A 26,368-nucleotide genomic window follows, 5' to 3' on the forward strand; every position below is an offset into this window, starting at 1 on the left:
TCCGCCCCGGCCACACCCCGCCCCCGCACCGCCCCGAGTCCCCCCGGTCGCGGGCCTCCACCCGCGCCGCCCAGTGCCGGCCCCCGCCGTCTTGTCCCCGGCCGCCAACGCTCCGCCCTGGCCCCGCCCCCACGGCCGCCCGGGGCTCATCCCCTCCCAGGTCCCCCAACGCGCTCCTGCCCCTCCCGGCCCGGTTCCCACCCGCCCCTCGCACGCCTCCCCTCCCCACGCGCGGGGCGCACCCCAAGACCCGAGTGGCCGGGCTGCTGCGCGGCGGGGCGGTGCGCTGGCTCGGATTTCGGCCCGCCCCCGGCGCCGGCGTGACCCCTCCCCGGGCGCGGGCGGGGCCGGGCCAGCTGGCCGGCGCCCCGCCCCCGGCCTGGCGCCCCGGGCGCTATAAGAGGGCGGCGGCCGCGGGGCACCCTGCGCGGGGCCGGGAGCGCGATGGTCAGCCGCCGCGGCGCGGCAAGATGCTGGATGGGCCCCTGCTGGCGCGCTGGCTGGCCGCGGCCTTCGCGCTGACGCTGCTACTCGCCGCTCTGCGCCCCTCGGCCGCCTACTTCGGGTAGGTGCCTCGGCGACCCGGCGGGCGGACGGGCGGGGCCGGGCCGGGGCGGCGCGGGGGCGGGGGCGGGGGCGGCCCAGGTGCGCGGGGCCCGGTGCGCCGGCCCTGCTTGGCTAGGGCCGCCGCGTTGCCTGGAGCTGTTTGTTTGCGGCGCGCGCGTCGTTCGGTCGGCGAGTCGGTGTCCCTGCGGCGCGGCGCAGGGAGAGGGGCCGGCGTACCCGACGGGCTGGTGTGGGGCCGCGGTCCTCCATGGCCCCGGAGTCGTCGTCGCGGTGGCCGCGCCCGCAGCCTTGCGCGGGGCTCCCTGGAGCTCGGGGACCAAGCCCTGGTCCCAGCTCCCTTAGGCCTCCGAATTCTTGCCAAACGGCTGGAGCCTCCCCGGCTCTTGCCCACCCACTCCCTTGCAGTTTTCCCCTCCTTTCTCTCCTTGAGAAGTTAATTTAACAACAAAAAAATACGTACAAAATCCAGATGTTCCTTGCACTGAGGCCCAAAGGAAAAAAAAAATAACTTCAAGCTGGAGGAATTTATTTTTCTTGCGCTTTGCTTCTGACGCTCGCTCGGGTCCCGGCCCGCGGGAGCGCGTCAGCGGGACCCAGCTCAGTGCGCAGGGCACGGCTGGGCAGTGGCCGCCGCCTCCCGCCGTCTCGGGGGTAGCCGCCCGGGGCGTACTTCTTTGCCTCCGCAGTTTGCGTGGTTTCGGCGCGTCTCTCTCCGCCGTTCTGTCCTGCCCTTTCTCATCCCTCGCTCCCACATCTGGAATGTCCAGCCCAGCGACCTTTGGAGACCCTCGCTGCGCTCCGCAGATGGGCACATGAGGTCCAGGGTGGCACCGTGCGGGCAGCTTCCGGCTCTCTCGAGCCTCTGCGCCTCCCGCCTGGGCACCGTCCCTGGAGCCGCAGCCCGCCTTCCCGGCCCCTGTCCTGGGAGCCCTGCGGCCGCTCCTGGCCCCCGCCCTCTGCCCGTCACCTGTTCCCTCGCCCCTGGCCGGAGCGCCGGCGCGCGGCGGCCTGGCCGGCAGAGGGCCCCGTTGGTCCAGAAATGTGGCACCGCCAGGGCAGGGAGAGGCCGACTGGGCGAGGAGCCCTGCAGGTGTATCCTGTTCTCAAAGAAAATAAAATATTTTCGTGGGAAACTCTCCTTTTGTGTTTTTCTTTCCCCCTCGCTCCTTCTGCTCCTTTCTGCGGGGTTGTCTTCCAGGGTCAGCTCCGTGTCTCCTTCCCCCGGAGACCCCACCCCGCAGCCCTCTGCTGGCTGCGCTGTGGGTCCGGCCCTGCCTGGGGCCCGGGCTGTGCGGAGACTGGCACGCCCCTGCACGCCATCTGTACAGCCCTTGCCGCGCCCTCGCGGGCAGAGGGAGGGTCAGAGGACGGCCGTCTGGCCGCAGGTCCGCGGTGAGTCACGGCAGCCTGTCAGCCAGCTGTGCCTTCTCCTTGTCCAGGCCCCGCCGCGGGTCTGCTCCCGGGCCTGGGACACGCCCTGGGCTTGCCGGCGCTCCTCTCGCGCTGGCTTCGGGGACGATCAGATCCGTCAGGGGAGGTCGGGCCCCACCCCCAGGCAGCCCCTCCTTCTCCACCCTCTGCACCTCAGGAGGCCTTGAGCTGTGCTGTTCCCGTGTGTCCTTCGTGCCCTCTCAGAGCAGGAGTCCTGATGGGCCTGCAGCACCCAGCGAGGGCGTGGTGCCCCCGTGGCTCCTCCACCAACCCTCTTGGCTCTGCTTTCAGCCCCACAGGCCTCGTCAAGTGAGACTTCTTGAGTCCTGCCTGTGGGGAGCATAGGAGGCAGGCATGTGCCGTGGTGACAGCTGACTCTGCTGGGGGCACCGCCTTCCCTGCACCAGGCAAGACAGCCAGGACTCTGCTTGGTGTGTGGAGATTCTGGAGGGGCAAGACCAGTGCCCCTGGACAGGCAGAGGAGGGAAGGGATGGCTTCTGGAGGGTCACGCCCAGCATGTGCCTCAGGATAGCCTCAGGCTGATTCCCGGGGTGGGGGCGGCCTGGGAGGAGCTGTTTGTGTGGAGGCCCAGCCTCTCTGGCCAGGCCCAGGTCTGGGGCCCTTGCCTCTGATTCAGCAAAGGGGCAGGAGCTGGAGGGAGAGGGAGGAGGAGATGGTCCAAGGCAGGCTAGGCCGACGGGGAGGGCTGGAGCCCGGGGCCTCTCAGTGCCCTGCACTGGGGCTTCCCTCCAGCGTGCCTGCCTGGAGTGCAGAGGGAGCTGGAGGAAGGAGCTGGGATCCAGGCCTCCTCTCCCTTCCCCCTCTCGAAAGCTCTGCCTGGCACGAGGCTCAGAGGCAGGGCAGCTCCAGTTACAGCCCAGAAACCCAGAGAGGCTGGCCTGGGGGAGGGTCACGTGGGCCGCGAGCCCTCCCTGCCCCCTCCCCGAGGCTGCAACCCAACCCGCCCTGCGGCTCCTACTGCCCTCCTGTGGGCCAGGCCGCCAGGCAAGACCCTCCAGGCCACCCGCCTGCTGGGGTGGGCTCTCCTCCCTTCCTCCCTGGCATGGCCCTGCTTCTCGGCGGCATGATTAGCAGGTGGTGTTTCCATCTGGTTCTCCCCGGGCCGCAGGGATGTCCGTGCTCCGGGGGCCTAGACGGCTTGGCCCGGTGCCCTCTTGCAAAGAGGGGTAGCCTGGCTCCGTGCAGGAAGGGGCCAGCCCCAGGTCTCTTGGAGAGTTTGGGATACAGACTTGGACACCCCCTGTGGTGGACTTGGGTGGGCTGCCCTGGGTGGGGAGGGCTAGCAGCACCCGGCCCCTCTCCTGGTGGTGGTCTCAGGTGAGAAGATGGAGCTGAAGGGCGGGTCAAGTGTACTGACACCTGCTCAGGGAGGGACCCCCAAACCTTGGGGCCACCCGCCCTGTGCTCCCTCCAGCATGGAGCCAGGTGTGGGCCGGGGCTTGTTGGCATCCGTGTCTGGCAGAGCAGGGTCTGGGCTCCCCGGCACCTTGTTGCCCTGTCCTGGAGATCCCATGCGTGCCCTGAGCTGGTCCCCAGGGGAGGTCCCTGTGAGTGGAGGCCTGAGGTTTCCAACGTGGTTAATCTTAAAAGGAAGTTGGAGGGGTGTTGTGAGCCGTGAACCTGTTTCACGATGTCAGCCTCAGCTCCCCACGTTCTGCAGGAAACGTTTGTTGGCTGGCTTGGGGGAGGTCTGCAGGCTGGTCCCGCCTCTCCAGCCAGGCAGCCTGGAGGCCTGCACCGGGAAGGCAGCACCAGGAGTGGCACCCCAGTGCTCCCGAACCATGCTGGTCGTTGAGCTGCCCAGAGCTGGTCTGGAAGGCAGCTGAGGGGCTCTGGACGACTGTGAACGGGGCCACTGGGTATTAGGGGCGAGGTTCTTTTCGTTATTAAAACCTGACACGCATCCTGTAGGTTCACCCTGTTAAACCTGCAGTTCAATGGTTTTTAGTACATCCGCGATGCTGTGCAGCCAGCACCGTTACCTAGCTCCGGAACGTTTTCGTCACCCCAGTCTGGGCCCCCTCCCCCTGCCCCTGGCAACCACGAATCCACCTTCTGTCTCTGTGGATTTTATACATGCCCTCCTGTGGGCCAGGCCGCCAGGCAAGACCCTCCAGGCCACCCGCCTGCTGGGGTGGGCTCTCCTCCCTTCCTCCCTGGCATGGCCCTGCTTCTCGGCCATTTTATACAAACGGAATTGTGTGATACGTGGCCTCTTGTGTCTGGCTTGTCTCGCTGAGTGTGGGGTTTTCAGGCTTTCTCTGCGCTGCAGCGTGAATCTGTGCCTCGTGCCCTTTTGTGACTGAATAACATTCAATTGGATGAACATCCGACAGATTTTTTCATCCCGTCATCTGTTGATGGACACTTGGGTTGTTTCTGCCTTTTGGCTGTTGTGAACGATGCTGCTGTGAGCATTGGTGTATGAGATTTTTGTGGATGTATGTTTTCAGTTCTTTTGGGTTTACTCTAGATGTGGAGTTGGTGGGTCGTATGGTAACTCTGTGTTTAGCTTTCTGAGGAACCACCAAACTGTTTCCCATAGCAGCTGCACCGTTTTGCATTCCCACCAGCAACACACAAGGGTTCCAATTTCTCCGTTCTCGCCAAGGCTTATTATTTTGTTTTTTTAAATTAAATTTTTTCATTCTAGGCATCCTGGTGGATTTGAGGTGGTGTCCTGTGGTTTTAATTTGCGTTTCCCTGGTGACTAGTGATGTTGGGCACCTTTACGTGGGCTTGAGGGCCATTTGTAGATCTTCTCTGGAAACACATCTGTTTGGTTCCTTTGCCCAATTTTTGGCTGAGTTGTTTATCTTTTTGTTGTTGAGTTGTCAGAGCTCTTTATATATTCTGGACCTATTTTTGGACCTAGGAGAACCTGGTTTCTTGGTCCTTGGGCCGGCATGCTGTCTCCCCCTGAGTGTTGAGGCTGTACTCATGGGTCTTCACAGTGTGTCCTCCTCCTGCGTGGCCCTAGACCTCCTGTGTGGGGAGCCAGGGTGCAGGTGGCCACCCACGTACCACAGCTGGGTTTGGGGCCTGGTGGGGACTCTGGGATGTGCAGGGAGCACCCCAGCCCGGCCCTCAGGTGTGTTCTGGAGGGGCTGCTGTCCTGGGGCTGTGTGTGTGGGCTCCAGGAGGCCACCCCTTGGCTTCTCTGTGTGCCCAGCCTGGGGCCTAGCTGGGGAGCCCGTGTGGCCACGCCCACTGGCTGCTTCAGGTAGTGGTGCCTACCTCGTCTCTGGAGGAAGGAGGAGGAGAAGGGAAGGGCCCAGGGCAGGAGGAGTGAACCTCATAGTATAATGACGAGGCTGCGTGGTGGGCCTGTGAGTGGGCAAGGGGTCAGACAGTGCTGCCGAGAAAATGGGACGACCCTGCCAGGACACAGGGCACTGTGTGTGGGCCAGGGGCTGGGTTCACCTGTAGCAGAGCTCAGCCTTTCTCCACAAGACGGTGGAGACCAGAGCTGGCAGGCTGGGGAGGGGCCGGTGGAGAGGGAGGAGTCCTGGGTGCTTCTCGGCTGAGGCCGGAATGGTGGTGCAGGGAGCCGAGTGGGCAGGAGTGTGAGGATCAGGTCCTGGGTGATTCTTTGCTGAGGCCGGTGTGGTGGTGCTGGGAGTGGAGCAGGCAGGAGTGTGAGGAGTCGGGTCCTGGGTGACTCTCGGCTGAGGCCCAGGGGGTGGTGCTGGGAGCTGAGCGGGCAGGAGTGTGAGGAGTCAGGTGGGTTTGGGTGACAGCCAGGGCAGGCGCTGTCCTCAGGGCTATTTCAGGACAGATGGGCCCAGAGCAGCCAGGGAGCCCAGGAATCCCTGAGTTTGGGGAGGCCACGGAGAGCAGAGAGCATTCCTGAGGGTCAGGAGAGGCTGGGCCTGCACCAGGAGCAGAGGGGAGGGAGGGCCCAGGCAAGGGGCCTCATCCACAGTGTCCAGAGTGGCCCAGGGGCCAGCAGGGAGACCCTCAAGGCCCCTTGGAAGTGGCCCTGTGAGTGAGATCTCAGAGCAGCGGGTGAGGGGGACACAGTGGGGGCAGTGGGCTTGGGGGCCCAGGGCAGGGGAGACGGTCAGGTCAGGGAGAGGATGGAGGGACCCACACTTCTGCTTGCACAGGAGGAAGGGGCTTCCTGGACTCATGGCCCAGGACGGCCAAGGCCAGTAGAGGGACCAAGGTGTCCTGGCTCCCCAGCCCATGAGTCTGGGACTGGCATCGGGAGGCGTGGGGGGGGAGGGCATGCGAGTGAGGCTGAGGGGATCCTTGGGGGGCCAGCCACACACAGCATCTTTGGTCTCCAGAGTCCCTTCCGCCTCCCTCCCCTCCTTTAGCTAGTCTGCTCTGGGAGCCTTGGGTCCCCTCACCCCACTGCTTGCCCCTTGTCTCCTTCCACAGGCCCCTGGGGGGCTCTGCCCTGGCTCTCGAGTACAGAGACCAGATAGAGGCAGTCGCTGAGTGTTGGGCCGGGACTGGGCCTCTGGGTGGGGGTCTTGTGCACGCAGGAAGTGGAGTCCCGAGGTCTCGTGGTGGGGCTGGAGGTGAGGGGGAAGCCATGGCCACCTGGCCCCCCTCAGCTGTGTGAGCAGATGTCCTGCCACAGCCGGCAGCCGTCTGGACGGGGGACAGCTGCCCTAATCTCGTTCCGTCCTTGCTGCTGTGGCCCAGGACCAGGCTCCAGGGCCCACGCCCTAGCAGGACCCCGCCCGGGCTCCAGAACGGCCCAGCTGAGGGCGCCCCCCCCCCACCCGCCCCACCGCCCACCCCACGGGGCCTCCCATCATCGAGGACAAAGGAGAAGTGTGTGGGTAGTTTTTCTCCTGGAGAAGAATGCACGCACACGGTTCCACGGTTCCACGGCCGAGGCCATGAGCCTGGGAGGAGCGATAAGCTGATAAGGGGCCTGGCTTGGCTTTCCTGCCTGCAGAAAAATGACACCTGTCAGCAGGGCCAGCACTCGGCCCCTTAATCCCGGCCTGGGGGTCGCCCGCTCCCTTTGTGTATTGTTTTGGTGGTGGGGGTACCCTGAGGTGCCCACCCCAGCTCAGGGGGCTGTGGAAGGTTTGGGAGTAGGCACAGTGGTCTGGGACGCAGGGGCCTGGAAGCTGGTCTCTGCCAGGTGGGGAGCCGAGCTCCAGGATCTGCCTCAGCTGTCACCTCCTCCACGAAGCCCAGCCACAGCCCAGCAGCCTTGCCGTTTACCTGTGGCTCAGCTCTGGGGATGCCAGCGGGGCCCTTGGGGTCTCCGTGCCACACTGGGCAGGGCTGGTGTGCCCAAGGCCTATGGGGATCTTCTCACCCGTCTGCTCCTGGCTCTGCAGCCAGGAGCCTCTGGTGTGGGGTCTGCGATGCCGTTCACCACGAGGGCCAGTCCCCTGCCTGCCTGCCCTGGCCCTGAGTTTCCCAGGATGCACCTGTGCACTGACAGTGGTGCCGTAGACTGCGGGCCTGGATGTCTGGACATCAGTGTTGCATGTGGCGTGGGCACTGTGCTGAGGACAGAGGGCTCCCTGAGCTCCTGGGGGGTTGTGAACTGAGGGCTCAGGGCTCTGCCGGGCGAAGGTGGGGAGGTGGGGACGGGTGGTCGGCTGTGCTGCAGGCCAGCTTTGAGGGGGCCCAGTGGCCTGGCCTGGGCAATGACCAGCCTGTTTCTGCAGGGGCTCATCCTTAAGGGATAGCCATGGGCAGGGCTGGGTGGCAGGTGGCTGTGCCGGGGCCTCCGCCGGAGGGCAGCCCCGGTCTGGGCAGCGCCGACCTGGGTGGCACGCTGGCCGCCCAGCTCCATGACCTGTGGCCCGGCCCGCCGTCCTCCCCTGGTCCTCCCAGCGCGGTTCCTGGCTGGCCTGGCGCCTCTGGCCACAGGAGGAAACCCGGCCGCCCAGCTGGCAGGCCCTGCTTCTTGAGACCGGCAGCCGGACGAGGGAATGGAAAAAGGCAAGCCTCAAGCTGTGTTTGTTTTTCTTAGCGATACCTGAGGTAGACGCGGCCAGGGAAGTGGTCTGGCCCGCGAGGGGAGGCTGCCAGGGGCTCCCCGACCAGAGCACGTCAGAGCCGGCTCCCTCCCGGACAGATGGAGCCGCAGTGGCTGCCCAGGCCACCCCGGGATGGGGTATTGATGGGGTCGTCCCAGCGTACCCCGTCTGTGCCAGTGCCAGGGCAGCCAGCTCCAAGGAGGAAGCCAGTCATCGAGGTGATGCTGGTGGTGGCTGGTGGGGGGGGTCCTCTGGCTCTCTCGTCCTGCGTCCTGCATGTTCCTCTGTGTGGCAGCCCTGTCTATGAGGCCCAGGGTGTGTGATGGGGGCACAGAGGCGGCCTGGTGGTTCTGGTTCCTGCACAGAGCCCCCGGTCCCTGTCTTCTCCCACAGCTTTCATTGAACCCTGGGGTCCTGTGCAGCCTCAGCCCCCTGCCTGGGGGCCCAGAGGCCTGCCACTCCCTGCCCTGGGCTCCAGCTCCTACTCCAGAAAGGGGCAGTTGGCTGGCAGCCCTTAGGGCCTGGAGGTCCTACGGGTTCTGCTCGCTCCCAGCGCTGCTGAGAGTGGATGGGGCATTTCTCTTAGGCTTTTGGATACCTGGCCTGGCTGGCGGTGCTGTGGGCCTGCGTGTGGTGGGGTCTGCTCAGGCCCGCACCTGCCAGCTCACCTTGGCCAGGCCTGGGCTGGGCGCTCTGCTGGAACAGTCACTCTGCACGCCAACTGCCCCTGCGTGGATGCGGCTGGTCAGTGACAGAGCTGGGGGCTGACTGAGGGTTCATGCCCTGGGATCTTGGGCCCCACAGGGCAGGGGAGTCAGGGCCGGGCGGCTCTCTTGACTAATGGAGGTGCCATTGTGGACACAAGGACACTCAGCCCATCCCCCCAAGCCTGTCCGTGGTCCCCACCCCAGCGTGAGCAGCCCGTCCATGTGGGGCTGCCCCCCTGCCCTGCTTGTCTACGCCCTGCCTCCTCCTGCACGTCTCTGCACTGGGTGACCGTGCAGCCTGTGGGGAGCCCCAGGTGCGCCCACCCTTGCCTGCATGGTCCAAGTGCCCAGGAGGGAGGCCACAGGCCCCTGGAGGATGGAGAGTTAATCTCAGAACTGGTTCTCAGCACTGGAATTTGTTTTGAATTCGACTCACACAGAAATTAAATGCTGTCTGGTGGGGCTGAGGGTTCCTTGGCAGGCGCTGCGGCCTCTGGAGCTCTGGCCTCCTCCCTCCGTCCAGCCCGGGCTCTCGGCTCCCCATGCCCGGAGAGCTGGGTTTGTGGGCAGGGTGGCTGTTGGGGTGGCCGGGCCTGTTGGCGGGAGGAAGGGCCGTAGGAATCTGTCTGCGCCCCAGTGAGTGGAAGGAGCCAGGCTCTTGGGGGCCGGGTGGTACAGGCTGGGTTGGGGCATCCAAGGGCGAGAGGCTGAGGACAAGGACGTCTCCAAACCCGGCCTGGCTGCACCTGCACCTTCCCTCATCTGGTAGTGTCCATCCTGCCACCTGGCTGCCCTTTGGGCAGGTGAGAGAGTGTGTGACCGGCTGGGGTGCTCAGAGGGGCGGCCCAGTCCCCAAGCAGCCGGGAATGAGAGGCTCAGGCCTGGTCCTCAGAGGGGACGGGCATTCCCAGACTCGGTTCTCTCCGTCCTGAGTTCTTCCCTGCTTCCCTGGGGCTGGCGTGGGGTCTCTGCAGAGCTGCTGTAGGCCTGTCATGGGGCTGGGCTCTCAGCAGCGCGGGACCTAATCCAGGATGATCTTGTCTCAAGATCCGTACCTTAGTTACATCTGCAAAGATCCTGGTTCCAAATGAGCACATTCTCAGGTTCCAAGGGGGGTGTGAATTTTGGGGACCTTTATCCTCTGCTTCAGGTTATTCTAGCAGTTTCTCTGTTATGGTGACCGGCACATGGTCATAGATGGCTTGGCATGCATAGACCAGTCAACAGAGCATTCTATGCCGAATGAAACCATCCTCACTGGGCTTTCCAGAGGAAGACAAGCTGGGGACATCTGTGAGGAAGGAGAAGCCACAAAAACTGACCCAGCAAGTTTGGAAAAGCCAGTTAGAGCTGGGGGAAAAACATTTAAGTAATGGGCTGATTTGAAAGCAGATTAGAAACAGCTGAGGAGAATTAGCAACGTGGCTGGTGGGTCAGGAGAAATTACCCAGAGTGCAGCACGGGAAGGCGGACCCGGAAAACAGGGCGGGAAACTGGGGACAGTGGGGGTCCCCCCCGCCCTGTGAGGGCCCTGAGGTCGAAGGGGGGCTGGGACGGTGTGACGTCTGCAGAGAATGGCCGAGAATTCTCTGAAACTGATTAGAGCAATCTAGAAGGCTCAGGAAACCTAGTGTCTTTCCAGGCAGAAAAAATAAACATTGGAGCTGGAACGTAACAAGTTGGAACTGCAGACCCAAGACAAAGACGTGTCAGAGAGGCTGGAGGAGACAAGACGCAGGTCAGCTCCCCAGGTCGTCGGGACCTCCACCTGCAGAGTGAGAGCAGAGCCAGAGGACCAGGGGACAAGCCATGCACGTGTGGTTCCACTCACGTGTGACAGATGATGACCACCAGCTGAGAATGCCACGCTCAGCGAAGGCTTCTCTAAAATGAGGTGAAATAAAGACATTTTCAGACAAACCAAGAGTTGCTCTGGAGGAAAGGTTGGTGTTGCAGCCCAGGCCTGGGTGACGGCCCCTCTGTGTTCCAGATGTGGAAGAATGAAGGGCAAGGTCGCTGAAGGAGTGGATAAGGGATCATGGAACAGCCTCCTGTTGGTCCTGAAGTAGAACTGAAACACAGTACCATGCGATCTGGGGAGTCACAGGCTTGTGCGCTCAGGCCTCTGTCACCCAGAAGGGACAGTGTTGACCAGTGTCGGACGTGGGTGAGTTACAGACTTACGCAGTTTTGAGGGTAACCAGGAAAATCATGGAACTGTAAAACTTCAAATTACCAAGGGGAAAAATAGAATAACAAAATATAACCCAAAAGGAGGCAAGAAAGGAGAAAAAAGAGACACAGAAGAGGCATGGCCGGTAGAAAGGATGACCTGAGACCCCAGGACCCCAGCGGAGGAAACGCCCCAGGCATAGGACTGAGGTGATTGGAATTGTGCTCGCGTCCCCAGTCTAGTTACAGACTCTGTGTGAGAGACACACAGAGAAGACAGAGAGAGAACACATCAACTCAGTGAGCCAAAAGACGGAGGGAAACGAGAGAGAAGAGAGCTACACTGTGACCCAGGCTCTGTATGGTGACAGTTGTAACCCAGGCTCTGTATAGTGACAGCTGTGACTCAGGCTCTGTATGGTGACCTGAGCTGTGGCCCAGGCTCTGCTTGCTGCCCTGACCTGTGACCCAGGCTCAGTTCCGTGCCCTGAGCTGTGACCCAAGCTCTGCTCAGCAACCTGAGGCTGCAGTTTTGGATAGACTGAAGTGGTGACAGTGGTAGCTTAAATGCATATTTTGGAAGGGGAGAGAAGCTCAGCAAGCGTCTGTCACAAAAGAGAAGAAAAGAACAGCAAGCTAACCCCCCAAAATGGAACAAATAAAGTAGAGATAGTGCAGAAATTAACGAAACAAAAAACATGTGCATTAGAGATGAGCAGATCCCTCTCTGGCAAAAAGATCTGGAAATATCCGAGGAGGCTGACCCTGTGAGGGGGCATCAGCACAGACTCTGCAAGGAAGTGAGCAGTTTCATGCAGCTAAGCCTGAAAACGCAATGAAATGGAGAAAACCAGAAAGGTAACAGAAACATAGCCGAGATGGAGAATTACTAACACTGTAGTTAAGTAAGGAGATCGGTCACTGGGGGTGTGACTGGTGTGGCCCCTGCAGAGAACAGTCTGACGGCTCCTCTCACAAATCAGCAGTTTCCTCTGTGGTGAGCTGTTGGATCTGTACCCAAGAGAAGTGCAGACGTTCCGCACGTGTGTGCACACGTGGTCCTTGTGGCATCACACTCAGCAGTGAGAGTGAACAGCCCCGGCGCCTCTTGGCTGAGGAGTGTACAGAATATGGTCCATCCACGCAGCGGAATGTTACTTGGAAATAGAAAGGGATGAAGCGCTGACACGCTACCTGGATGGGCCTTGAAGACGCTGTGCTCGGGCAGGGAAGCCAGCACAGAAGGCCACATGGTGTGTGATTCCACTCGTGCAAAATGTCATAGGACACAAATCCAGAGACAGTGGGTTTGTGGTGGCCAGGGGTTGGGGGAGGGCCTGGGGGATGACAGCTAAAGGGTACAAGTTTCTTTCTGAGGTGAAGTAAGTACCCTAAAATTGACAGTGGTGGAGTTAGCACATATCTGTGAATATACTACAGAACACTGAATGGTATGCTTTAAATGGGCGAATTGTGTGCTATGTGAATTATATCACAATAAAGCTGTTTTTTAAAAAAGAGAAAAAAGAAATTGGATCAGAAGTGAAATCTTTCCACCAAGAAAAGGTCAGGCTGCGTGGCTTCATGGCAAGTTCGACCAAACGGTTAAGGAGACAGGATTCTAATCTGGCCCAGCTCTTCCAGGAAAGTTTTAAAAAGAACGCTCGCTAAGGCACCGACACTCAGCAGGAAGAGCCCGGGCGGAGATGACAAACACAGATGCGAGAGGCCTGGAGACGACGGCGTCAAGTTACATCTCGGAGAACAGAGAACGGATCAGCCATCCCGGCCACTTGGGTTTATTCCAAGAGCACTTGATGTCTAAGGTTAGAAAATCAATCAGTGGAATCCTTTGCTTTTCGGATCAAAGGAAGAAATTACACATCAAAAGATGCAGGGACGACATTTGATAAAGTCCAACACCCACTTACGGTTTTCAAACACTCACAGCAAACTGACAGCAGAAGGGAGCTCCTTTAAGTAGGTACAGGGTGTCCAGGAAAAGACACTGGAGCCTCGCGCTGCGTGGTGAAGTGGCGAGGCTGCCCTCTCGAGACTGGGAGTCGGTTGGGGCTGCCTGTGTCGCCTTGTCTGAGTCAGGAACCACCAGCTGTCACAGCCCGTCAAGTGAGGCGGGGCTCGGTCCTCGCAGGCAGAGGTCAGCTTCTGGCTCCACAGGCATGTGGGTCCCCGGCTCCCCGGGGCCAGGTCTGGGTGGCAGAGAGTGAGCGGGTGTGTGGAGGAGAGATGAGCAGGGAGGAAGGGCTGCCGCTTGCTGGCAGTGGTGCCCTGATTCTCTCCCTCACCGTGTGGCCACACCTGCCTGCAAGGGCACCCGGTGGCTCTGTGCCTGGAGGCGGGGCAGGAGGCTAGGCCCCGAGGTGGTTGGCAGATTCTTCAGGATCGTGCTGACGGCCCCTCTCTGGCATAGGAAGGCGGGAAGAACCACATGGGAACGGAAAGGAGGAGAGCACACTGGCCTCTGCAGCCCGTGTGATTGTATGCAGAGCGTCTGAAAACCAGCAGAGATGAATCACCATGCACAGCAAGGTGACCGAATGCTGGATCTGGTAGGGCCTGCACTTTGGCGGGTCGGCAGCAGGCAGAAGACGGGCTCTATAAGACGTGGTCCTCTTGCACACCATCACTCCTGGGATCCAGGGCCAACTCCAGTGCAGGGCAGACCTTGGGTGGGAACCTCTGAGGGTTCAAGAGGGCAGGAAGGAATCCTGAGTAAATGGAGAGAGACGCCCCCTCGCCGATTTGGAGACTCGATATGGCACCACCCCAGCAAACCCCCCCAATGTGTGCACGTGTGGACAAGTGGGTTCTAAAACGCCCGTGCAAGTGAAGACCCCACAGTGCCTGCGGGACCTGCTGGAGGGCTCCTGGGGCAGTCCCCGTGAAGCCCTGACCACCAGCCCAGGGGAGCCCTCGAATGTGGCACACTCTGCCGCTGCAGGGCATCGAGGAGACAGGACCCGCAGGATCCTCTGGGAGGGACGCTGGCCCCAACCTCGGTGGCAGACACGGTGCCCATGGACAGGGAGCTGGAGGCACACAGTGAGACGGGGAGCTTCTGCAGGACGTTAGGGCGGTTCGTGCATTCAGGGGTGGGAGGTGGGAGCTCCCGGGCCCCAGGCGGCTTCTTGAGTGAGAGCTGCACTCCACAGGCAAGCTGCCCACTTCTCCACACACATTGCATCTTCTAAAGATACGTGAGTCTTGCAAAGTACCAATGTTTAGACCCCGTTGTCATTATTTCTTCCCGGGAAGTGGGTCCAGTGCTGGGAGAGGCCAGCCAGATGGGGCGCGGCTCGGGGCCTCCTGCCTGCCCCCCGAGGGGCTGCTGCCTGTGGGCGGCCTGCCCCAGTTCCCCTCCTTCAAGGGCCGCCTGGCAGGCCATGCACCCGTCCATGTGCCGCCCCAGGCACATGTCCCCTGGGGGCGGCAGCTGCACTGAGCCCGGTGGCAGGTGCACTGGCCTGGGGTGGGCAGCTGGGAGGGCCTGTGCTGTGCCAGGCATCCTGGGGCACTTTCTGAGCCAGAGGGCGCAGCCCCCAGACAAGGCCGTGTGGGCCGAAGCTGGCCTCCCCTGGCTGGTGCAGGGCTGAGGCCCCCTGCTGTGCAGGCCATTGTCGTTTTGAATGGGCCACAGGGAGGGGAGTGTATTTCCTCTGCCCCAGGTCCCCTGTGCACCCCCAGATGCGCACATGGGTGCTCTGCAGAGTGGGGGCTGTGCTGGTGTACTAAGCACACGCGGCCTAGGGGCCGGTGGGCTGTAGCTCTTCTGACACCTGCAGATGCCCCGTGGGATGGATTCTCGCTTGCCCAGCCCATCTCCAGTCTTTGTACAACAGATGGCGCTCCCAGCATTCCTGTCGGGCAATTGAGTGACGTCTGTCCAGTTTCAGATAATGTGTCTGCAGCCTGCATCACCAGGAGGGCAATTGGCGGGAGGATGTTCATAGAATGTTGGTGTAGCATTCCAGCCAAGGAGGAACATCTCTTTCCTCATGTTTTTGACGACGACCTTATCAGACACTGGTTTGTGCTCATCTGATGAGTGGAAAGTAACAGCAGTGTGGTTGTATTTTGCTCCACATGGCGTGAAGCCTCTTACACATTTAAGAGCCAGCTGTTTCCTTCCCTTGAACCGTGTGTTCATATTCTCTCGCATTCGATTCCTCCTGTTGCTGACGCACAGGAAGAGATGTGCTGGCCACGCGTCCGCCATGCCCACATGCACACGTGCACACGTTGGGGAGGTTGGCCCCTGGCCTGGGAGCCGAGCTGCAGCCTTTCCTCCAGTTCTTGTCACTGGTCTTTTGACTTGGCGCTCTGTTTTTGCTGTGAGACAGTCTTGCACTTTGTCACGATGGTTACAGGCCTGGACTCAGTCGCGCTGAGAAACTGCCTTCCTGATTCTGAGTGTTATGGACCTCGCGTCTTTCCTCCGGCTCTTCCTTGGGCTCCTGTGTTGGGGTTTCTGTCCTGGGAGCCCCCGCTGGCTCTGCCCTGCTCCCCGTACCCCTGCTGCTTCTTCGCCACCTGGCACCTCGTGAGGGTCCGTTCTCTGTTGCTGCACCGCAGGCTATGAGCCCCAGGCTGGTTGTGTGCTGAGCCCACCCTGACAGTTGAGTGGGTTTGGGCAGGGCCAGCTGGGCGTTGGTGTCAGACAGGAGGGGAGCGGCTGCCTCGGGTGAGGGGGGCCAGGGGGTGGCTGCAGCAGGGTTCCAGCCTCATGCCACCTGGAGGAGGTCAGGGGTTCTGCCCTCAGCCCCCATGTGCAGTGCGGACGCAGGAGACCCCACACCTCCAGATGGGCTGAGAGGCAGTCTCACCTGCCATCAGCCCCCTCATCGTCACACCCGCAGTTGCCCTTTCCAGGCGCCCCCAGGATGGCCTCACCTATGGGGTCCTCTTGGACGCAGCAGTGTTGGCACCAGCTGGAGCTCAGTTGATTTTGGGAAATTCTGCCTGGGGGACATGCAGGTGGAAGGCTGCGGGGCTTCCACCGTGTGGCACCGTGTTCTGGACACAGCTGTGACATTCCTGTCTGGGGACCAGCGAGCTGCCTTTGTGTGGGGAGTGTGGCTCTTCTGGTCTCTGGCACGGGGTCCTGGGCCCCTGCCTGTGTCCTACCCAGCCCAGCAGCTGTCCTCGGGCAGAGGCCTGGGGGTCCACAAAGCCCCTGGTGTCAGCCCTGCCGCCTCCCTCACCCCACTGCCCGCGGGCAGAACCCCAGCTCCATGCACACAGGCGCCTTCTCCCCAAGGCCATGCTGCCTCTCCATCTGCACCGCTTCGCAGCCACGAGGGGTGTGGCCTGTGCCTCAGGGACCTCTGGGGCTTCTCCAGCTCCAGTGCTCATGTTGGCCTCCCACAGTGCATTGGGGCCCTCCTGGCTCAGGGAGAGGCGAACCGGCCCTGTGGTGCCCTCTGCCCGGGCTCAAGCTACCAGGGACACTATGTGGGTGCTGCCCCCACTCCCCCACAGCTCTCTGCTCAACCCTGAGGGCTCACTGATGCTGCGCTGGCTCTGAGCCCCCCAGGAGGAGCTCCTCACCCTGCCTCTGAGTGTGGAGGGGTGGGAGGGGATGTTCTTTCTGCTCTGCACCCCCAGACTCGGCCCACCTACCCTGGTGTCCCTGCGGCCTCCTTGCCCAGCTCCTGCCTGGGCCTCCTGTGAGCCTGGTCCCAAGCCTCAGTGCCCTGGCCTCCTGACCTTGGGGAGCTGACCAGAGAGGGTGGGGCAGGGCAGCTCCTTTGGGGGCCAGGGTCTGGGGCCTCAGGGCAGGTGACGGCCCTGCATAGCCCCCACCCACCCCACCCCACCAAGTAGATGCAACGATGCCTCTCCCCACCATGGGCAGGGTACAGGAAGGGGGAGGGGCTTCAAAAGCTGGTACCCCAGGTTGTTCCCCGAGGAACCTGAACCTGCAGTGTCACTGCTGGGATCTGCTGGAGGGTGGAGTCCTAGGGGGCCCCACCCACATCCCTTCTCTGCAGAAGCTGCTGCTCTGGCGTCAGCCTGTGGCCGCCATGTGCCCCCAGGGCTTTCAAGGAGCAGCAGGAGGGGCCGGGACGTGGTGGGGCTCCAGTGTCTGGACGCCTGGCACCCCTAGTTCCCGTGGGCCAGCTGGGGTGAGGGTGGGGGCTTGTTTCCTGTGTGCTCCTGTGGGGGCTGTGAGCTCTGCTATGTGCAGGTGGGCTGAGGGTCTGGGCTGGATGTGCCTGGGGTCCCAGGGGCAGTGGGAGGCTGGTGGGTCTGAGCAGCGGGCAGGGCTGGCTCCGCAGGGTAAGCAAGTGCAGGGGTGGGTGGGCCAGGGTGTGCTGGGTGTGCATCCTGTATGCCCTCAGACTACGCCCTGGCCAGGTCATCCTCCCAGGTGTGTGAGGGTCTCTAGTATCTGTTCCTTCCCTGTCATTGGTCAGGGACATCAAGGCTGAATCCCATGGGCTGTGACCTCCTGAAGGGAGTTCTTGGGGAGGGGCCAGTAGCCATAGGGGTGCCTGAGACCGTGCTCACTCTACAGCTGGTGTGAGGGCGGTGGCCTGAAGGGGGCCGAGCAGGATGCACAAGCAGTAGGCAGGGCAGGGTATTGGCTAGCAAGGTGGAGTAGGGGAGAGCAGGTACAGGGAGGAAGCCTGGTGTGCAAGGGCCCCAGGCCAGGCTGGTTCTTCTGCAGCCCCTATGGGGGCCTCTGGGGCGGTGCTCACCCTGGCCTCTCTGTGCCCAGGCTGACGGGCAGCGAGCCCCTGACCATCCTCCCGCTGACCCTGGAGCCAGAGGCCGCCGCCCACGCACACTACAAGGCCTGCGACCGGCTGAAGCTGGAGCGGAAGCAGCGGCGCATGTGCCGGCGGGACCCGGGTGTGGCCGAGACGCTGGTGGAGGCGGTCAGCATGAGCGCGCTTGAGTGCCAGTACCAGTTCCGGTTCGAGCGCTGGAACTGCACCTTGGAGGGCCGCTACCGGGCCAGCCTGCTCAAGCGCGGTGAGTGCGCGAGGCGTGCAGAAGGGGCAGCACCCTGGGCCTGGTCCCCTCCGCTGGGTCCGTGGGTGGGGCCGGCTGCCCTCCTGCCCGCCCACCTCTCACGCACGGCCGAACGGTGGCTGGCGGCGCAGGGGATTCTGGCAGCGTTGGCAGGGTCCGAGGCAGCGCTGATGGTTGTGGCCGCCTGCTGTGGGCCAGGGGCCAGCGCCTGGGCGCGAGAGGCAGGGGTCTAGCTGGCCCCCTGCCCCAGTACCAAGCCTCCGCCCCTGGGTCTCCTTCCGCAGGAAGGTGCTGCTTGGGACTCTGAGCGCCTCCACGGCCTTGTTTAAAATCTGGGGGCCTGAGGCCCAGGGCAGGCAGGGTGGACCCCGGCCAGTCCGGGAGGTCGGAGACCTGGATGGATGGGTCTCCGTTTGCTGGGCAGAGCGGCGGCCACGGTGCTCGCGATTGTCTCCGGCCCGACCAGCCCTGTGCCTGCACATCCGCCGCCCTCCCTGGGTGTCCACACGGCCAGGCAGGGGTCCCCTCCCGAGTCGGACACTAGGAAGGATCCTTCCCGACTCTGCTCCGCTGGGCTGTGTGCTTGCGCTGGCCGTGGTTCGGCTGCCCCAGAGTGAAGTGGGACTGCGGCGCGTGCTGACTGGCCACTGCCTCCCGCAGGCTTCAAGGAGACTGCCTTCCTCTATGCCATCTCCTCGGCCGGCCTGACGCATGCGCTGGCCAAGGCCTGCAGCGCTGGCCGCATGGAGCGCTGCACGTGCGACGAGGCCCCGGACCTGGAGAACCGCGAGGCCTGGCAGTGGGGTGGCTGCGGGGACAACCTCAAGTACAGCAGCAAGTTCGTCAAGGAGTTTCTGGGCCGGAGGTCGAGCAAGGACTTGCGGGCGCGTGTGGACTTCCACAACAACCTCGTGGGTGTGAAGGCAAGCTGGGCAGGGGCACGAGGGCGGGGACAAGGGGCGGGGCAAGGCGGGGTGCAGGGGGGAGGGAAGGTGTGTGGGGGGCAGGCGGCTGGGTGCAGAGAGCACTGCGGGGCTGGGGTGCCTCTACTCCAAGGGGGTGGTGCCAGCCGGGTCCTGAGTCTTCCTGCCTGTGAGGTTCCTAACCTGCCAGACAGGTGGGGATCCTACTTGTCCCGGAGGGTGCCGAGGCGTCCCGTGCAGAAGTGTGGGGGAGGGGCCGTTAGGAGGTCTCCCAGCTGTTGGACCAGGAGGTTGGGGGACTGGACCCTGCCTGCCAGGGTCAAGGGGCAGGAGGTCTGGTCCCCAGGACCCTAGGTGGATGGCAGCACAGGGAGCATGTGGGTCAGGGGTTCTGGGGTGCAGCTGGCCCAAGTCGGGGGTGGGGAGTGCTTCTGTCTCAGAGGCCCTGGCTGCGGCCAGCGCTCTGTTCTCAGGGAGCTCAACTCAGAAGTCTCAGGGGAAGAGGGACGTCTTGGCTCTATCTGGGGCTGCTGGCCACAGGCGTGGCTGGGCTTGGGGGCGCCTGGCTCCTGGCCACTCCCTGCAGCCCCTGGGCTCCCAGCCCACATGTTGCCTTTCCTGTGGATGGAGCTTCCCAGCTCAACCAGACACCCCCCAGGGTTCAGCCTGGCCGGGATGTCAGGGGCCACCGGGGCTCCGGGGAGGTGGAGCCCAGCCTTCGGGTGCGGGGCGGTTGGCGAGGTAATTAGATTCAGCCTGGCTCTGAGTCCTCGTTATTGAGGAGCGAGTTCTGAGTCCTGTGCTTATTAAAGAGTCAATTTCCTCCTTTTTCGACTGGGCTCCGGCTCGTCTCTGTCTCAGGAGGGGGGTGTGGGTGGATTAAATCCCGGAGGCGAGGCTGGCTCTTTCCTGTGCCTCACCCTTTTGTAAGCTATTGATGAAAAGTCAGAACATGAAAAGTGCTCCATTAGCTGTGCTGGGCCTGGGTAAGCAGCGTTTTAATTAAATTTGTCCGGGCTTCTCAGCAGAGTGTCATTAAATGTGATTCTTCTGTTGCTTGGCTGGAGGACGGGGCTGGGTTTCTTAATCCTCTTTGAGCCGGCCCTCCCTGGGGGTGGTGTGGGACCTCAGCCTGGGGCTCCCCCCATTCCCCCGCTGTCCCTCCAGGGGCCCAGTGCGGGCCATCGGACAGGAGGCCCCTGGGGCAGCTGGCCTGACTCCATGGCTTTGGAGGGACCCCAAGTCCTGGGAGGGGAAAGACCTGGCCTGGGACTCAGGCAGATCCAGATCCAGAGTGAGGCTGGTGCTTCCCTCTGGGGCGGTGCTGGGGACTCTCCCTCCTTCCAAGTTACTGTCACGGTCGGGTGCTGGGTGGCACCTGCATCCGCAGTACACCTGGTTCCGATGCGCAGGCAGAGATGTGGTCAGCTCAGACGCACACTCTGTTGGCAGTGGCCAGTCCTGTCCACTAGGTGAGCTGACCTGCTTGTCCTCAGCTCTCCTGGGGGCAAACTGCTGAGACCAGACTTGGAGCTCCCAGTGGGTTACTGATGGCGGGCTAGGGAGTTGGCGTGTGAGCACTTGCAGAGAGCAGCCTCGGACGCAGGAATGGGAAGGGAGGGTCTCAATGAGGTGGAGGCCACCTTGGAGGGATGGGGGGGCCACTCTGGAGGCATGTGCTGGCCGTGGGGCTTCTGTCCGGGCATCCATGGCTTGGAGAGGGAGGGGCCGTGCACGAGTCTGGGAGCCTGGGCAGTGGGTGATGATGCTCTGGGCTGGGCCTGGGCCTGGGGCTGTGGGGTCTGGCCCTGGGGTGGGTGGCTTACCAGCCCCTCCGGTGGTATTGCGGGGGCTGCTCTGTCCCTTGTGCCCACCTCCCTCCCTCCCACCAGGTGATCAAGGCCGGAGTGGAGACCACGTGCAAGTGCCACGGCGTGTCGGGCTCCTGCACCGTGAGGACGTGCTGGCGGCAGCTGGCGCCCTTCCATGAGGTGGGCAAGCGCCTGAAGCACAAGTATGAGACCGCCCTCAAGGTGGGCAGCACCACCAATGAGGCCACGGGCGAGGCAGGCGCCATCTCCCCGCCGCGGGGCCGGGCCCCAGGGACAGGTGGTGGTGACCCCCTGCCCCGCACACCAGAGCTTGTGCACCTGGACGACTCGCCCAGCTTCTGCCTGGCTGGCCGCTTCTCCCCGGGCACCGCTGGCCGCAGGTGCCACCGAGAAAAGAACTGTGAGAGCATCTGCTGTGGACGTGGCCACAACACGCAGAGCAGAGTGGTGACACGGCCCTGCCAGTGCCAGGTGCGCTGGTGCTGCTACGTGGAGTGCAGGCAGTGCACGCAGCGGGAGGAGGTCTACACCTGCAAGGGCTGAACCCGGGCCGGCCCGGCTGCTGTGGCGGTGCAGGCAGTGCACGCAGCGGGAGGAGGTCTACACCTGTAAGGGCTGAACCCGGGCCGGCCCGGCTGCTGTGGTGGTACAGGCAGTGCACGCAGTGGGAAGAGGTCTACACCTGCAAGGGCTGAGCCTGGGCCGGCCCGGCTGCTGTGGTGGTGCAGGCAGTGCACGCAGCGGGAGGAGGTCTACACCTGCAAGGGCTGAGCCCCTGGGCTGGGTGCCCACAGCACATTTGGGCGTGAGGCCGGGGCCGGAGCCCAGGGGTCAGCTGGGTTGGCCGTCTCTGCCCCTTTGTGTCTTCCTTCAAGGGCCCTGTCTCACGCTTGCATCCCCTCTGCTCAGCCCTGACCCCGAACCCGAACCTGACCCGAGGGTGCTGCACCCATGCTTTCCAAGCTGTGTCTGCCCCTCAGTTGCCAGTTCCCAGGGGCCAATCCCCTCTCTGCTCTGGGCTCCCATGAGGAGTCGGCTGCACCTTCCTGACCACACAGGGCCTCTCTGCGGCCACCTGGCTGTCCGGCACCAGCACTGGCTTAGAGAGTCAAACCACTAGGAGAGAGATGGCTGCCTCCCCCGTGCCGGCACACTGCCGTCCCCAACATCGAGCACTTCTCTTTGGAGTGATATCAGTGACCTTTAAGTTATTTTTATTTAACTAATATATAATTATTATTTTCTCCTTTCCGGCAGTCTCCCAGGCTGCAGCTCTTCCCTTTTGGCCAAGCCTGGTCTGGAGTACCCCGCCCCGCCCCCCCCCCCCCCCCCCACAACCTCTTGCCTGATCTGCTTTGTTCTTTGAAACCACTAAATTGAGAAAGATGTCGCTGTTGTTTGTGAAGAAGTAAAACGAGCTCAGTCTGGCCACTGCCTTCAGGGCTTTTGGAAGCCAGGTCCCATGGTCCCCCCACTGCCCCCAGTGAGGCGGGAGATGGGGGGGGCGCAGGCAGGCCCTGCTGTGCACCCTGTGGGTGCAGGATCTTGCACTCTGGGCTTTGAAATGCAGATTCTGGGGCCGAGTTTGGCCTGCTGTACCCCCAAGGGTGGGCATGGGCAGAGGGGCAGGGTCAGACCCTTGGGGGGTTCATTTCACCAGGAAGGCACAGCTTGCCCTGTCACTGCCGGGGAGGCAGGGTGGGGACAGGCATGAGTAGAGAGGTATGGTCTGGGATATGGTGAACAGAAGCTGTTCCCCGGGACATGCTTTTGTCTTTCCAGGGAGGGGAGAAGGATGGCCTGACCTGGTTTGAGTGTGTGTGTGCATACATGTGTCTGAGCTCATGAATGTGCATGTGTGCATGTAAGCACATTTGGTGTGCATGCGTGCATGAGTGTGTGTGTGTGGTATCTGTGCATGAGCATGTGTGATTGTGTGTGCCTGAGTGCGACCACATGCACATGTTTGTGCATGAGAGTGCATGTGCATACAGGGGTATTTGCGTATGCATGAACATGTGCATGTGTGGTATGTGCTCTGTGCATGAGCATGTGTGTGTGCATGTGTGTGAGCATGTCTCTGTGTGTGCGTGGTGTGTGTGCCTGTGTGCACTATGTTGGCATGGTCAGGGGTTAGCTGGGGCATGGCCTCCGCCCTCTACCCTTCCTCCCTCCGATGGGTCCCTCTTTCCCACCTCGGCATGAATGGCAGCTTTGGCTCCTGGAGCCTCCAGCCCTGGGCCCCTCCTGCTGGCTCAGTGGCTGTGCTGCGAGGCTGCGGGCCAGAGTTTGGGCCAGCGCAGAGCTGGGCGGCGGCATGGACGTGGGAACTACTGAGCGAGGGGGTTCCTTGGAGTCTGGGGGGCTCCAGGAACCCCAGGGGACTGTGTTTTTTAAAGAAAACCTATTTATGTTGATATGGGTCTCTTTGTCCCTGTTTCATAGTGTAAATAGTAGTTATTCTCCTGTGGTCCAGAGAAAATCCCCGTGAATAACTGTGTGCAGACGGGGTCATGCGGAGGTCCATCCACCAGAAGGGAGAGAGGGTGGGCTCCCTCGTGGTGAGTGATGTGGGTCTGTGCCTCCATCTCCTACAGGCCTGGCTGGAGACAGCTTGGGGTACTAGGGTGCATCCTGATTGTCCCCAAGTGTCCCCACCTGCTGGGGCCCAAGCGGGCAGAGCTGCCACGCTCCAGGACGAGACTGTGGCCAGTCACTGCTGGGTCAGGAAAGGTGGAAAGTCAGAGGAAGGCTATTTTTTTTAATCAAATACCACATTTAGTTCTATGTCATAAATATTAAGAAAAGTATTTTTTTAAACAAGGCAGACTGAAAACGTCTGCTGGCTGGTTTATGTATAAATAAATATATATCAGAATGTTTTGCTAAGTGAAGCGCAGCTCCCGCCAATGGAGCCTTGTGTTAATGTGCTCCTCTTCCGTGTGGCAGAGAATCTGTAGAAGAAAACGCGTCCTGTGGTGGGCTCAGCCTGTCGGGGGCTGCGGGGGCGGGAGCCACGCTGAGGGCCAGGCAGGTCCGGCCCCCTGCTCCCCGCCGGCCCAGTCACGGGACACGTGGGCTTTGGACTTGGTGACACCTGGTCCGAGGGGCGGGAGGAGAAGGGCATTCACACCCGGGAACTCGGCTCTGTGTCAGAGTCTCGTGCGAGCCTGTCGATTTCTCTACCTCATCTGTACAGCGAGTAGGTGTGCACTCGAGTGACTTGGAGAATGTATTTATTTAACAGCTTGTATAACAGAACAGAAACAAGTGGAAACACTAAATAAATGTATTTTAAATTATAGCTCCATCTCACCTGCTTTCGGAGGGATTCTGGTGGCCCCGGGAGGAGGGCCTGGGGAGGTGGGGGAACAAACTGGTCTGTTGAGGGCCAGGCACAGCCCAGCCCATCTTGGAGGTTAACAGGTGGAGGGTCTGCAGCTCTGGTGGGCAGAGACTGAGGTTCCCGCATGCCAGGTGGCTCCATGGATCCCAAGGCTGGCACTGGGGCCCATGTGCCCAGCTCTGTCCAGCTGGCCTTTGTCCCAGCATACCTCACATGTGTCCTCAGGGAGGCTGTGAGAGCCTTGACACCCTCGTTAGTACCAGGAGTGCCTGTCCAGGCCTTGTTCTCCTCTCCCCTCCAGAGCAGGGGCTCTGTTTCCTGTATTAGCCTCCAGTTGCAGCCGAAACGACGACCACACATGGGGGCATCCATGACAACGGCCACAGGGGGCTACAGCAACGGGAACGTGCTCTCTCCCAGATCCCTAGTCCAGAAGCCAGAGATCAAGGTGTCACCCGGCTGCACTCCACTGGTGGCTGTGTTGTCACTGGTCCCTGCCTCTGTTGTCACGCAGCCTCTCCTCACCTTCCCTTCTTCTCCCTGTCTGTCCCCTGTGAGGAAGCCTGTGGTGGGACATGGCCACTTGGACAGTCCAGGATGCTCTCATCTCAAGTGCGTGTGCAAAGGGCCAGTTTTCAGATGAGGTCATGCCCTGAGGCCCAGGCAGACATGAACTTTGGGGGCACAGCTCCACTGACTATAGTCCTGGGCCCAGAGCGAGGGCAGGCGCTGGGGGTACACTGCGGGGTGGGCAGAGTGTGCCCTCTTCGCTCCATCAGGTAGCAAGACAGCCTTCTCTCTCCTGGGAGACTCTTCCCCCTTCACCTCAAGGCCCAGGTCCTTCAAGAGGTCCCAGAGCCACCGCGGTGCAGCTCATCGCCCAGCGCACGGGGCACCTGCGGTAGCCACTCTCTCCCTGCCCAGGCCAGCCTCTGCTCCCCCCTTCCCTGAACCTGCAGCCTCTTCTGGAAGGAGGCCCCTCACACCTCCTCACAGCACAGGGGCCTGACAAGGCCCAGTCCATTTGTCCATCCACCAGCTGAGTCTGGGGTCCTCTGGGCACAGCATGCCACCCCCCAAGGGGGTGTCCTGTCCCCAGCCTCTTTGCTGGCCTGTCTTCCCTCGAGCCCGCATCGTCTGTCCCCTCACAGTTGTGACTTGCCCTGCCCCATCCCTGGCAGTCCCCTCTCCTGGGAGGACGCCTTCCTGCCTAATTGGTGCCGCCTGAGCCGCAGGGCCCCCAGGGAAAGGGGCTGTGCCTGAGGAATGTGGACTCTCTGCCTGGTCTGTCTGCTCAAGCAGAAGGGCCACGGCGCCCTCTCAGGCCCTGTGGATGCTGCCATGGAGGAGAGGCTGGGGCAGCTCCACAAGGCCCTAGCCGGGCACCGGGCTCTGCAGGTGAAGGATGGCGGCAGGGGGTGGGGGGCTTGAGGACAGCGTGCTACCTGGGGGACCCGTGAGGGCAGCGCCTCCTCATTGCACACTGTGGAAACCAAGGCTTCCTCCCCTGGCACGCCCGCTGAGGGGCGGGAGGGGTCTGTGAGCTGCCGAGCAGAGAAGATGGCCTGAGTGGGGCCGTCCTTCCTGGGCAACGGGAGCTGAAACGGTAGCTGAAACCAGCTGGGTGCAGGCTGGGTGGTGGGGCCAGGCCGCAAGGGGGAGAAGGGGCCAGCCAGGCAGCACAGGGTGGACGGGCCACTGTGCACGGCCTCCCGTCAGGCCGACCTCCTCCTGCCCGGCACACAGCTCCCTGCCAAGGAGACCTCTCTGGACACCTGGTCACGCCCTCGATTCTGGGCTCCAAGTGTGGTGGATATGCTGTGTGCATCTGGCTAGTCTTGTGCGTGTCTGTGTCCATGTGTGCATGTGTGCGTGTGTGAGAGCATGTGGGGGGCTGGATCCATGTGTCTGTGAATGTGTGTGTGCGTGTGTGTACATGGCCTGTGTCTGCCTGCACGCATGTGCACACTGTCTCTCTCCTCCTGTCCAGCTGCTGTGGTCCCTCCCGCCCTGTCTCTGGCCTCCTCCAGCTGACAACTCCCGCTGGCCTGGAGCCTGAGGCAGAAGCAGGCCCCCTCTGACCACATCTGCCAGGTGGGCAGAGACACCTGGGCGGCTGTGAGGTGCGTCCCGCCCACCCGCCCGGGTCAGGCGAGAGGCTCCAGGAAGTTCCTAGAGGACGGGGCATCCCTCCGGCTGGCCGGCAAGGCCACTGGGGTGCAGAGGACCAGAGGAAAGGAGCCCGGCAGGGCCCAGGCTGCTCAGAGCCGCTTCCTGCCCAGCAGCCTCAGGTGCCGTTTGCAGGTGGGGAAGCAGCCCAGGATGTACAGGTGGCCAGAGGCAGGTCTGGGCTCCAGCCCAACCAGGCCCTGCTGGGAAGGGTGGGCACAGTGGCAGGAGACGGCTGGG

At 62.3% G+C, this 26,368-nt stretch overlaps 1 protein-coding gene across 1 annotated transcript; it reads left to right on the top strand.

Moving 5' to 3' along the window:
- The first annotated feature begins 239 nt into the window (after positions 1–239).
- On the top strand, positions 240–23,917 carry WNT9A (Wnt family member 9A). The gene is made up of 4 exons (XM_070569994.1): positions 240–565; positions 17,602–17,858; positions 18,519–18,781; positions 20,674–23,917. Exons 1-4 carry the CDS (start codon positions 471–473, stop codon positions 21,154–21,156), a joined length of 1,098 nt encoding a protein of 365 aa, XP_070426095.1. The 5' UTR covers positions 240–470; the 3' UTR covers positions 21,157–23,917.
- The last annotated feature ends 2,451 nt before the right edge of the window (positions 23,918–26,368 follow it).

This window comes from Equus przewalskii, chromosome 13 (genome assembly GCF_037783145.1).
Source record: "Equus przewalskii isolate Varuska chromosome 13, EquPr2, whole genome shotgun sequence".
In the NCBI taxonomy this organism is placed as follows: Eukaryota; Metazoa; Chordata; class Mammalia; order Perissodactyla; family Equidae; genus Equus; species Equus przewalskii.